Raw genomic sequence first — 12,090 nt, 5'->3', positions numbered from 1 at the left:
TTATCTACTTCAATCATGGGCTAAGTTTTAACTAATATCAAACCTCAAGGGGGATATTTATAAATTCTATAAATTAAATGGGGTTTAGATGTAATTACACCTAATCTCGGGCAAATAATTTACTTATCCTAAAGAATAAGAGTTTACTATTGTAACCACGATTTAAAAAAAAAAAAATATTATTAAACATAAGACAGGAATAAAACAATTTGGGACGATAGTAAATCAAATATATAGCTTGTTTTTATATATAAGTATAATAGATCTTTGAGATACGATTAAACCAGCAAATAACCAAATTTATGAACCAAAGGTCACTTGACTACATTGCGCATAATCGACGATTACACAATCAAATATTTAAGGAATAATTTGACAAAACTCCCTCACTAGACATGTGTAATTACAATGAGTCCAAAAAAATTCACATTTTTAAGGTAAATTCAAAATATTGTTAATTAATAAAAAATAATTAAGTTTCACTATTATACCCTTATATCAATTCTTATTGTATAAATTTAATTTATTTTCCATTTTTGATATAATTTAATATTAAATTATAGGGTAAATTCCACTTTACCCCCTTGTACTTTGGCTGGATATCACTTTACCCCCTTCAACTCTCAATTTCATCGATTTGCCCCCTTGTACTTTGGTTCGATATCACTTTACCCCCTTCTACTCTCAATTCATCGATTTGTCCCCTTGTACTCTGGCTCGATATCACTTTACCCCACTCTACTCCCAATTGCATCAATTTGCCCCTCTGTACTTGAAAATTTGTCTCAATGTGGCACTCGCCGTTAGTTTTCAGACCTTTGACCATAACACCGTTTGATCTAAGTTTGAAAATTACAAAAAAACCACTCATTCCAGTTTAAATAATTATTAATAAAAAAAATTGTGGCTGGCGTCGTGGACTATGTTTTCTCGTTGTCTTGAATTTTTTATTATTTTGTTTTTTGTATTTTTTATTTTTTTTAACTTTTTTAATATTTATTTAAACTGGAGGGGTGACATTTTAGTAATTTTCATACTTAAATCAGATTGTGTTAAGGTCAAATGTCTGAAAACTAACGGCGATGGCCCAATTTTTCAAGTACATGGGGGCAAATCGATGCAATTGAGAGTAGAAGGGGGTAAAGTGATATCGAGCCAAAGTACAAGGCGGCAAATCGATGGATTGAGAGTAGAAGGGGGTAAAGTGATATCGAACCAAAGTGCAAAGGGGCAAATCGATGCAATTGAGAGTACAAGGGGGTAAAGTGATATCCAGCCAAAGTACAAGGGGGTAAAGTGGAATTTAACCTAAATTATAACAAGCTCTCCAACCAGATCTGTAAACGCTCCTCTATCCCAGCCCCCGTTCGTCCCTCTGTGACGCGGATCAAGAAGAAGAAATTAAAAGAATGGCTTCTAGGAATTTCTCATGGTTTTTTAACACTGCAAAACTTTTCGATAAAACCTTGATTTTGACAGTTGTTGCTCAAAAGAAAGCCAAGAAACCGTAGGGCGGTGCTGCCACGCTTCTGTCACCAGTGGCGGGTCTTTGAAGAAATTGAATAATCAACGATTCAATTTCACGCCATTTGGTTTGTCTTCGATTTTAATTTTTAATCGCTTGTTCGTCTTCTCTGATGTTTATTCACAATTATCTTTTATTTCCTTTCTTTTTTTGTTTAATTTTCTTGATTTAAATTGGTCATTGTCCAGTTTTCAGTTTTCATGTCCCAAATGTTACTATTCTTACTGAACAATAGTAACATATGTTGACTAAAATCAATTCATTGAATTAATTATATCAATTCTTGCGGTGAAATATTTTGGATAAATTGATTGACTACAAGACCTTGTTTTGTTTGTTGTTTTGTTAGTCCAATAAATTTTCGACGCCCCAATAATTTGATAATCTGTTTTTTTTTTCTTTTTTTTTTTTTTTTTTTTTTGTAATTTGGCTTTCATTTTTGAGGATGCTAGAACTTGGTGAGTGTATGAAGATGAAAGCAAAATCTAGTGACCCTATGAAGAGAAATGAATTTGAATATTCTGATATGTCAAATGAAGAGTTACTTGCACGGGAGAAGAAGGACGTGTTTTGGTTGGTTTTAGTCATCATCAATCTTGTGGATCTCATAGTGGTTTTCGATACTTTATAGTGGATTTTGTTTGAATTTCGCGTTAATTTCATAGTGCTTTCTGATAAATTCATAGTGGTTTTCGATGTTTATATAGTTGTGTATATATAGTGGTTTCATGTTTATATAGTTGTTTATACAGAGGGGTTTTCATGTTTATATAGTTGTTTATATCGAGTGGTTTTCATGTTTATACAGTTGTGTATATATAGTGGTTTTCATGTTAATATAGCTTGTTTATACTGAGTGATTTTCATAATGTCAGGCTTTGGCTTCGATAAATTTATAGTGGTTTTCAAAAAATTTATAGTGGATTTCGATAAATTTATAGTGGTTTTCAACAAATTTATAGTGGATTTCGATAAGTTTATAGTGGATTCCACTTTGATAAACCTGCTGGATTTTTTTAAGGGGTATGCTAAATTCCCCACTAAAATTTACTAAATCCCACACATAAATTAAAAAAAAATCTTTCTCTACTAATATTCTCTCTAACTTTTTTCTATGATGATTTTTTCCAAGTCACTCAAAGTCCATTAATCTTTTACGTGAATAATCATAAAAAGTGAGTTTAGGTTTATTTAATATTTTTCAATTTCATTATGCCTTTTTTAATTATTTAAATTCATATCAATTCGAACTTTTTTCTCAAATTCCAACTTTATTTTAGTTTGAACACATGAAGATTTTTCTCAAATTCGAACTTGGAATGATATGGACGTTTTTAGTGTCTGATTTTGTGAAAAAGTTAGAGAAAAAAATAAGGGTGGAGAAGGAGGAGATGAGATTTTAGAGAGACAATTTTTTTCAATTGTGTGTATAATTTGGTAAAATTTGTGTAGGATTTAGCATATCAGTTTTTTTGATATTAAAAAAAATTAATCAAAAAAAATAAATAAACAAAACATTTTTTTATTAAAAAAGGTGGGAAAATATATTAAAAAAAACCATTTAAAAAAAATGAAGAACATGAAAAATATAAATAAGAAAAAATAATTTAAAATAAAAAACGGAAATTAAAAAATAAAAGTAAATACAAAAGAAGAGGAAAAATAAAAATTGAAATGGCGTGATATGGGGAGATATTAAGGGGATTTACATATTTAAAAAGAATAATTGATTTTCCATAATAATATAATATAGTAACTTTCAATAATATTAAATAGGGGTATTTTGGATAATTTGAGTGAGTTGGGTCTATCACAAATATCACTTAATAAAAATGAATTTATCGTTAAGTAAAATATCAACTAGGGGTGTTTGTCATATAACCCCAATATTTAAATAGCTTACACCTCGTTTGGTTGAAAACGTTAGTCATTATTTATAATTTATAATTAAATAATTGGATTTTGTTTGATATTTAATATTTCCAATAACTTATCGGGTCGTTCCGTAAATATTATTTACATGATTTATCTCACCTTTCTCGGGAGCATTTTCATTTGACTTTACTAGATCAGAAAAAATAATTGAATTTTCATTAGATTATTTAATTTTATTTTAAATAATTTTATCTCGAAAATCAAACAATGTCTTAATTCATTAAAAAAAATGTAATGAACGGGTAGACTCTAAACAAAAAGTACTGGTACTATAAAAAATATATATATAATAAGGAAAATGCATTTTCTTTGTTCTTTCTCAATCAATTATAGCATTAATCAATAATTAATCTGAGTACGGTTTGACCTCAATATACATATAGTTAATTAAAATGCAATAATATGAGATATTGTTTCTTATTATGGGGGAAATAATAATTTGGAATAAAATAATGAAGTCAAGTTGTGGTTACCATGACAATGTATGATTAATATATAAATATTGACTAAGAATTAGTAGCAAACAGTTGAATTAATGACAAAATACTATAAGGAGTCTTCTTGATGAGTTTTTAAGGCTTGGATGAAGCTTTGCATAGAATGGAATGAAAATTGCCATCTTTTTTTAATTTAATTTTTGGTTTAAGATACTGAAATATATTCCTTACTCTGGGAGAAATAGTCTTTAATGGCTTTTATAATTCCGGACAAGACTCAGACTAACATTATTAATTAGTAGATGCAAACAACACGTATTTGTGACAGATCGTTTCCCAATTCCGTACTCAAACGTATATATAAACTGCGTAGCGATGAGCCGATGAAAATATGATAAGCAGAAACAGCTTAAATTAAATAAGAAATGAAAATTATTCACTTACTAACCATTGTTTTCTGCCTTGCTCTACTTCTCAAGATCAATGCCTCATTTGATCCTCTGCGAAAGGTTTTACATCTCGTCTTCGATTTTGCACTTTATATATGTATATAATAATTTTGTCAGTATATGATATATATACAATGTATGTATATATGTATATATATAGGTGTACATAGTGTACCTGGGAGAGCATGTCGGAAACAAAACATTTCAAGAAATCGAAGACGCCCACCACTCATATTTGCACTCCGTTAAAGGGTCGAAAAAGGAGGCCAAAGCCTGCATAGTTTACAGCTACAAAAAAGTCATCAATGGCTTCTCCGCCGTGCTCACCCCCGATGAAGCTCATAAAATATCAGGTACATGCATGAGCATATATGGATATATTGATAATTTGTTATACAATTTTTTTCTTTTTAGATTTATTGTATTGATTAACTAGAAATTTGTTTAAATAATTGTTGGACTGCAGGGATGGATGGTGTGATTTCGGTTTTCCACAGCGACCCCAGGGAATCGAGGCCTCACACGACAAGATCGTGGGATTTCATTAGCTTACTCGAAGCTAATTGGGACGTAACACGAGCCAACAGCAGAGAACAGCTATTGAATCAAGCTGGTTATGGCCAAAATGTCGTTATCGGGGTACTCGACTCTGGTAATTATTAATTATATAAATTAATTAATCCATTTTCTCAATATTTTTTCTTTAATTTCAGTTCCCTAATTAAGTTATGAATTATAATTAATTTTCCATTATCAGGCATATGGCCGGAGTCGGAGAGTTTCAACGATCTGGGGATGGGACCTATTCCGGCAACCTGGAAAGGATTTTGCGAGCCTGGTGTTGATTTTAATTCTTCTCACTGTAATAGGTACTAATTATTTCCTTTTTAACAAGAAAATAAACAATTCAAATTTGATCATTTGGTAATTACTAAATCAATTAATTTATGAACAGGAAACTAATAGGTGCCCGCTACTATTTGAAGGGTTTCGAGGCCAATTTCGGTCCGCTCGATCCGACAATCGACGTCCGATCGGCTAGGGATATCGACGGCCACGGGACCCACACAGCGTCCACCGCCGGCGGCAGAAATGTTCCGGGAGCCGCGGCCATCGGCGGTTTCGGCGTAGGCAACGCAACCGGAGGTGCCCCACTGGCGCGGCTGGCCATGTACAAAGTGTGCTGGAATATCCCGGCGGCACAGGGAGGAGGGAGCACGTGCCTGGACGATGACATGCTGGCGGCATTCGATGACGCAATCAACGACGGAGTTGACGTCATCAGTGTATCCATAGGCGGGAAAACCGGGAAGCCCTACGCAGAGTCCGGCATTGCCGTTGGAGCGTTGCATGCAATTACAAGAAATATTGTGGTGGTTTGCAGTGCTGGCAATTCAGGACCCGACCCGTTTACCGTCACCAATATCTCCCCATGGATCATCACTGTTGGAGCCAGTAGCATCGATCGGGTTTTTTCGTCGCCCGTTGTTCTTGGAAACGGCATGGTGGTAGAGGTTCGTCTATTTATATATATACATATACATATATACAGAAATGAAATCATTCTTTGATTAATATAATGATTAAAAAATGTTGCATACAAACAGGGACAATCAATTACTCCATTCGTGAAGGGAACGTACCCGCTTGTTTATGCATCAGACGTAGAAATCCCAGGCACCACCACAGATGACACATCTGGGTTTGAACTCACCTCTTTTGATCGAACTTAATTCTGAGCAAACAAAAAAAAAAAAAAAACAGTTATATATTAAGATATTTTTTTCTTATTTTTTTTCATAGACTATGCCTTGCTGGCACGCTTTCACCGGCGCTGACGGTAGGAAAGGCGGTGTTCTGCTGGAGTGGGGACACTAGCCAAGCATTAGAAGTGCAAAGAGCAGGCGGCGTAGCGGTGGTGCTCGGAAACAACTACAACGGAGTAGGTGTCTCCGGCAGGCCTTACTTGATCCCGGGGACAGTTATCCTTTCCGATGGAAAATTGAGTGTTATAGAGTACACCCAAAATGACCTAGCACCGACGGCAACTTTGACTCCGGCCATCACTTTGATAGGCGGCACCACCAGCAGCCCAACTCCGTTCATGGCACCTTTCACCTCAAGAGGCCCCAACGTGATCGAACCAAATATTCTAAAGCCGGATATTACAGCACCAGGATTTAATATACTGGCAGCATGGAGTGAAGCTGCTTCTCCTTTAGGTGTCCCATCCGATAATCGAGTTGCTAAGTTCAACATTATTTCCGGTACATCAATGGCGTGCCCACATGTTGCCGGCGTGGCGGCACTCATCAAAGCCATACATCCCGACTGGAGCAGCGCCGCCATCAGATCTGCTCTCATGACCACTGGTATATAATAAATTAAAAACTACTATGAATTGAAACAACAAATTTGATTAAATTCTAAGATCTGTACGCCCTAATTTCTCGCAGCAACAGCATTCAACAATTTGGGGAAACTAATAACAGATGTAGTAGGGAATTACGCAACGCCGTTGCAATACGGGGCAGGGCACATCCAGCCGGCGAAAGCTGCAGATCCAGGGCTAGTGTACGATGCTTCGTACGAAGATTATCTGCTCTTCCTCTGCAGCACCACCGGCAATTTGTTGGATCCGACTTTCGTCTGCCCCCTAATTTTGCCCTCGCCGAGCAATTTCAACTATCCCTCGGTTACGATTACTAAACTAGCCGGAGTTGTGACGGTGCAGAGGACCCTTACGAACGTGGGCGTGGGGAACGCCACGTACACGGTGACGGTTGATACCCCGCCGGGTTTCTCGGTGACAATCTCACCGGCGACGCTGTTTTTCAGCGCGACCGGGGAAAAGCAGAGCTTCAGTATCACGGTTCAGGCTACGGAAATTGCTCCGGTGGATGCGTTTGGTTGGTTTTATTGGTCCGATGGGATTCATCAAGTTGTAAGCCCCATTTTACTGTCGGTGTGATCAATGTTTCTCTCTCTACTCATTCCCATTTCTTCTGTTTGCCATGTTTATTATGTGTGAAAAGCTTGTATGTTTTTTTCTCATCTTTGTTTTTGTTGCTAGGGGCGTGTTTGGTTAAGTTTGTTTAACGGATACAGTTTCGAGAAAGTAAAGAGCAAACTCCCCCAATTCTTGCAAATTAAATCATATATATATATATTGCTTACCAAACACGGTACTCTTGTACATACGTAATTATTTATTACCAAATTAATCTATAAAATTGAACTTATAATTAAGTGCCACAATTATGCACACCATATTGGGCATTTAATTTGATTTGATAAAAGATATTTTTTTTCGGAGTAAATATAATTAATTTATTAAAATATATGGATTCACGTATAAATTATAATATAACGGACTCATAGCAACTTATTAGTATGGTCGTAAACTCAACCATATTAATCTGTCAAAAAAATACAATATACATGTACACACAAATATATATTATTATTGTAGTACTAATATAATATATAGTGGACAATAGATTGAACCAGCAAATAACCAAATTTAAATTTATGAACCAAAGTTCACTTGACTTCATTATCATACTATAATCAACAGACAACAATCCCACCATCAAATATTTAAATTGCACAAGATAAATTATAATCTGATTATATATATATATATATATATATATATATATATATATATATATATATATATATATATATATATATATATATATATATATATATATAAAAAATTGAAATTAAACATCAATGGGTGGTCAATTCCCCTACATGGGATGTTTAAGAAAAGCAGTCATTAGCGACTGGTAATAAGTTAGACTTATTCCCCGTCGTGTCGAGGAAATTGTCTTAATGCATTTTAATTTTATATTAATTCCTCGCAGACTTACACTTACATTATTCATCAGTACATGTATTTTATGTCTACTGTATATAAATAGCAAGCAATCAATTAGCCAATGAAAATATAATTAGCAGAAGAAACAGCTTAAATTAAATAAGAATGAAAAGTCACTTTATTGCCATTGTTTTCTGCCTTGCTCTACTTGTCAAGATTAATGTCTCGTCAGCCTCATCTGAACTACCAAAGGTTTTACATCTCATCTCATCTTCAATAATTTTACGCGTACGATCTTGTCCGTATTTACGATCAATCGATATATGTGTCTGTGTACTGTATGTATATATGTATATATAGGTGTACATAGTTTACCTGGGAGAGCATGCTGGAGACAAAACATTCCAAGAAATCGAAGACGTTCATCACTCGTATTTGCACTCCGTTAAGGGATCGAGAGAGGAAGCCAAAGCGTGCGTCGTTTACAGCTACAAGAACGTCATCAATGGCTTCTCCGCCGTGCTCACCCCTGATGAAGCTCATCAAATATCAGGTGGTGCAATATGCATGAAACATATATTATACATAGATAGATATATGCATAACTAGTTGTTGTACAAATTAAATTTATTTTACAATATTGATTATGAATATTGGACTATGCAGGGATGGATGGTGTGATTTCGGTTTTTCACAGCGACCCCAGAGAATCGAGGCCTCAAACGACAAGATCATGGGATTTCATTAGCTTGCTCGAATCTAATTGGGACGTAACACAATCCAACAGCAGAGAACAGCTATTGAATCAAGCTGATTATGGCCAAAATGTCGTTGTCGGGGTACTCGACTCTGGTAATTATATTAATTATATAAATTAAATTAAATCCCATTTTCTCAATATTTTTCTTTAATTTCAAGTTCCCTAAGTTATGAATTATGAATAATTTTCCGTTACCAGGCGTATGGCCGGAGTCGGAGAGTTTCAACGATGTCGGGATGGGACCTATTCCATCAACCTGGAAAGGGATTTGCCAGACTGGTGATGATTTTAATTCTTCTCATTGTAATAGGTATTACTAATTAATAGTTCCTTTATTTTTTATTTTTTTTACATTAAAGAAAGAATTCAAATTTGATCATTTGGTAATTAATTAATTTAATCAAATAAAACAGAAAACTGGTAGGGGCACGCTACTATTTGAGTGGTTATGAGGCCTATACGGGCCGCTCGATCCGACAATCGACTTCCGATCACCTAGGGATATCAGCGGCCACGGGACCCACACATCGTCCACCGTGGGCGGCCGGAATGTTCCGAACGCCGCCTCACTCGGCGGCCTCGGCGTAGGGAACGCCACCGGAGGGGCCCCACTGGTGCGACTGGCCATATACAAAGTATGCTGGAATATTCCAGAGAATCAGGGAGGAAGGTCCACGTGCATGGATGACGACATGCTGGCGGCTTTCGATGCCGCCATTGCTGATGGGGTTGACGTTCTTAGCGTCTCCATCGGGGCGAGGAACGGCAGCAGGCCCTACACCAGAGATGCAATAGCCATTGGATCGTTGCATGCAGTTAAAAGGAATATTGTGGTGGCTTGCAGCGCAGGTAACTTGGGCCCCACCCCGTCCACCGTCTCGAATATCGCCCCGTGGTTCATCACTGTCGGGGCGAGTAGCATCGATCGGGTTTTCTCGTCACCCGTCCTTCTTGGAAACGGCATTGTGGCCGAGGTTCGTATACGCCTCCGTAAAAAAATCACAAAATTAATTAGATAGATTTTTCATCACTATTATTTAATGCACTACGCGTACCACGGCCTGCAGGGACAATCGATTACGCCATTTGAAACGGGGACGTACCCACTTGTTTATGCAGCAAATGTAGAAATCCCAGGCACCACCACAAATCTCACAACCGGGTTTGAAATTAGCTGTTTTTATCTTCACACACACACACAAAAAAAAAAAAAAAAGTTATATGTTACATTGAATAATATATATTTTTCATTTGATGATCAAGTTATATATTTCGCAGACTATGCCGTAACGGCACGCTCTCACCGGAGCTGGTGGTAGGGAAAGCGGTGTTCTGCTGGACTGGGGACACTTTTCAAGCATTGGAAGTGCAAAGAGCTGGCGGCGTAGCCGCGGTACTTGGAAACCTCTATCCAGGAGTAGGTGTCATCGGCAGGCCTTACTTGATTCCGGGGACAGTTGTCCTTTCGGATGAAAGAATGAAAATTTACAACTACACCCAAACAGACCCTACACCGACGGTAACCTTGACTCCGGCCACAACATTGATAGGTGGGACCACCAACAGCCCAACTCCGTTCATGGCTCCTTTCTCATCCAGAGGGCCCAACGCTATCGAACCGAATATTTTGAAGCCGGATATTACAGCACCAGGACTGAATATACTCGCAGCATGGAGCGAGGCTGCTCCTCCACTAGTCATCCCATCGGACAATCGAGTCACTAAGTATCAACTCGCCTCGGGTACATCAATGTCTTGCCCGCACGTTGCAGGCGTGGCCGCACTTATCAAGGCCATACATCCCGATTGGAGCAGCGCCGCCATCAGATCTGCCCTCATGACCACCGGTATATAATATATTAAATTAACTACTTCAGTTAAACCTCTTTAAATTAATACAGTCAGACTAACAAAATTCAATTAATTTAGCGAAATATTAAATTATCGAACTAATAATTTAATGTTTTTACCGAGTTGGGACCGGAATAAGTATTATTTAAACGAGGTTATTAATTTATCGAGGTTCCGCTGTATTTTTCTGTGTTGCAGCAAACCCGAACAACAACTTAGGAAACATAATGACAGATGCAGTAGGGAGTATCGCCACACCGTTCCAATACGGGGGAGGACACATCCAGCCGTCGAAAGCTGCCGATCCAGGGCTAGTTTACGACGCTTCGTATTCCGATTATCTTCTCTTTCTCTGCAGCAGCATCGGCAACGTGTTGGACACGACTTTCGACTGTCCCACAACCTTGCCTTCGCCCAGTAATCTCAACGTACTACCCGTCGCTCGCAATCGCTAACCTGAACGGGGTTCTGACGGTGGAGAGAACCGTTACGAACGTCGGTGCGGGAAACGCCACGTACACTGTGCGAATTGTTAACCCGCAGGGTTACACTGTAGGAATCTCGCCGCCGACGTTGTTTTTCAACGCGACGGGGGAAAAGCAGACGTTCAATATTACGGTTCAGGCGACGGTTAGGCCACGTGGTAATGCGTTTGGTTGGTATGTTTGGTCTGATGGGATTCATTCGGTATCAAGCCCCATTGCAATGTCTACGGTGTAACGTGTCTCCAGTGCGCTACAGTTCATATATACTTTTTTTTTTTTGAGGTTTATATATACTTGTATACTGTCAATTTCAGGGTTTTCATTTCTTCTGTTTAACTTTTTTTTTTTTTTTTTTTTTCAATAAGTGAACTGTTAACGTATCAGTATTTCTCTTTTACATACATAAATAATTACAATGTTAATCGAGTTAACTGCGAATGCGATACCCCTTTGTTATTTCGTATTATGCATACCCCTTATATAAATAAAAAAATAAATTACAAAATTAACAGAGGAAAAAAATCATAAAATCTCCCAACAAAAAAAGGAGGATAAAACGACGGCGTTTACAATGAGGGATAAGGGATGGAAATTGATTTAATTGAAAATAATGGGTCGAAGAAGGGACTGGAGAAATTGGGCTGATAATTAAAGAAGAATTGGGCCCAACTAGAAATATTGGACTGAATGACATGCAGAATTGAAGAGACACATTTATTTATTTCCAAAATTAATATCGAAATTACAATTTAGTCCTAAACTATAATTAAAAAGATTTTGCAGACATCACCTTTGAACAAGAACTTCATTACCACATACCTT

The 12,090-nt window shown here is 36.9% G+C and overlaps 2 protein-coding genes across 2 annotated transcripts; both read left to right on the top strand.

Annotated features, from left to right (window-relative positions):
* Positions 1-4,062: 4,062 nt before the first annotated feature.
* LOC105968407 (subtilisin-like protease SBT5.6) lies at positions 4,063-7,485 on the top strand. The gene is made up of 8 exons (XM_088811399.1): positions 4,063-4,406; positions 4,507-4,699; positions 4,813-4,998; positions 5,104-5,215; positions 5,302-5,860; positions 5,954-6,048; positions 6,150-6,718; positions 6,803-7,485. The coding sequence occupies exons 1-8, from the start codon at positions 4,323-4,325 to the stop codon at positions 7,315-7,317; spliced, it is 2,313 nt and encodes a 770-aa protein (XP_088667525.1). The 5' UTR covers positions 4,063-4,322; the 3' UTR covers positions 7,318-7,485.
* Positions 7,486-8,337: 852 nt separating this feature from the next.
* Positions 8,338-11,576, top strand: LOC105968408 (subtilisin-like protease SBT5.6). Its single transcript, XM_088812468.1, is given in 10 exon segments — positions 8,338-8,424; positions 8,533-8,725; positions 8,839-9,024; positions 9,131-9,242; positions 9,346-9,386; positions 9,389-9,906; positions 10,000-10,094; positions 10,211-10,779; positions 10,982-11,214; positions 11,216-11,576. Coding segments are annotated over 10 exon segments (2,322 nt in total). The 3' UTR covers positions 11,504-11,576.
* Positions 11,577-12,090: the final 514 nt, after the last annotated feature.

The sequence above is a fragment of the Erythranthe guttata genome, chromosome 13 (assembly GCF_056151865.1).
Source record: "Erythranthe guttata isolate IM_541 chromosome 13, IM_541, whole genome shotgun sequence".
Classification (NCBI taxonomy): domain Eukaryota; kingdom Viridiplantae; phylum Streptophyta; class Magnoliopsida; order Lamiales; family Phrymaceae; genus Erythranthe; species Erythranthe guttata.
Note: the sequence above shows the minus strand (reverse complement) of the source record. Positions and strands in the feature narration are given on the sequence as shown.

Bases quoted from the DNA above. Each gene is read 5' to 3' on its own strand.
- LOC105968407 (XM_088811399.1), top strand. From the start codon at position 4,323: ATGAAAATTATTCACTTACTAACCATTGTTTTCTGCCTTGCTCTACTT. The intron at 4,407-4,506 runs GTTTTACATCTC...GTATATATATAG, and splicing joins CATTTGATCCTCTGCGAAAG to GTGTACATAGTGTACCTGGG. The intron at 5,216-5,301 runs GTACTAATTATT...ATTTATGAACAG, and splicing joins AATTCTTCTCACTGTAATAG to GAAACTAATAGGTGCCCGCT.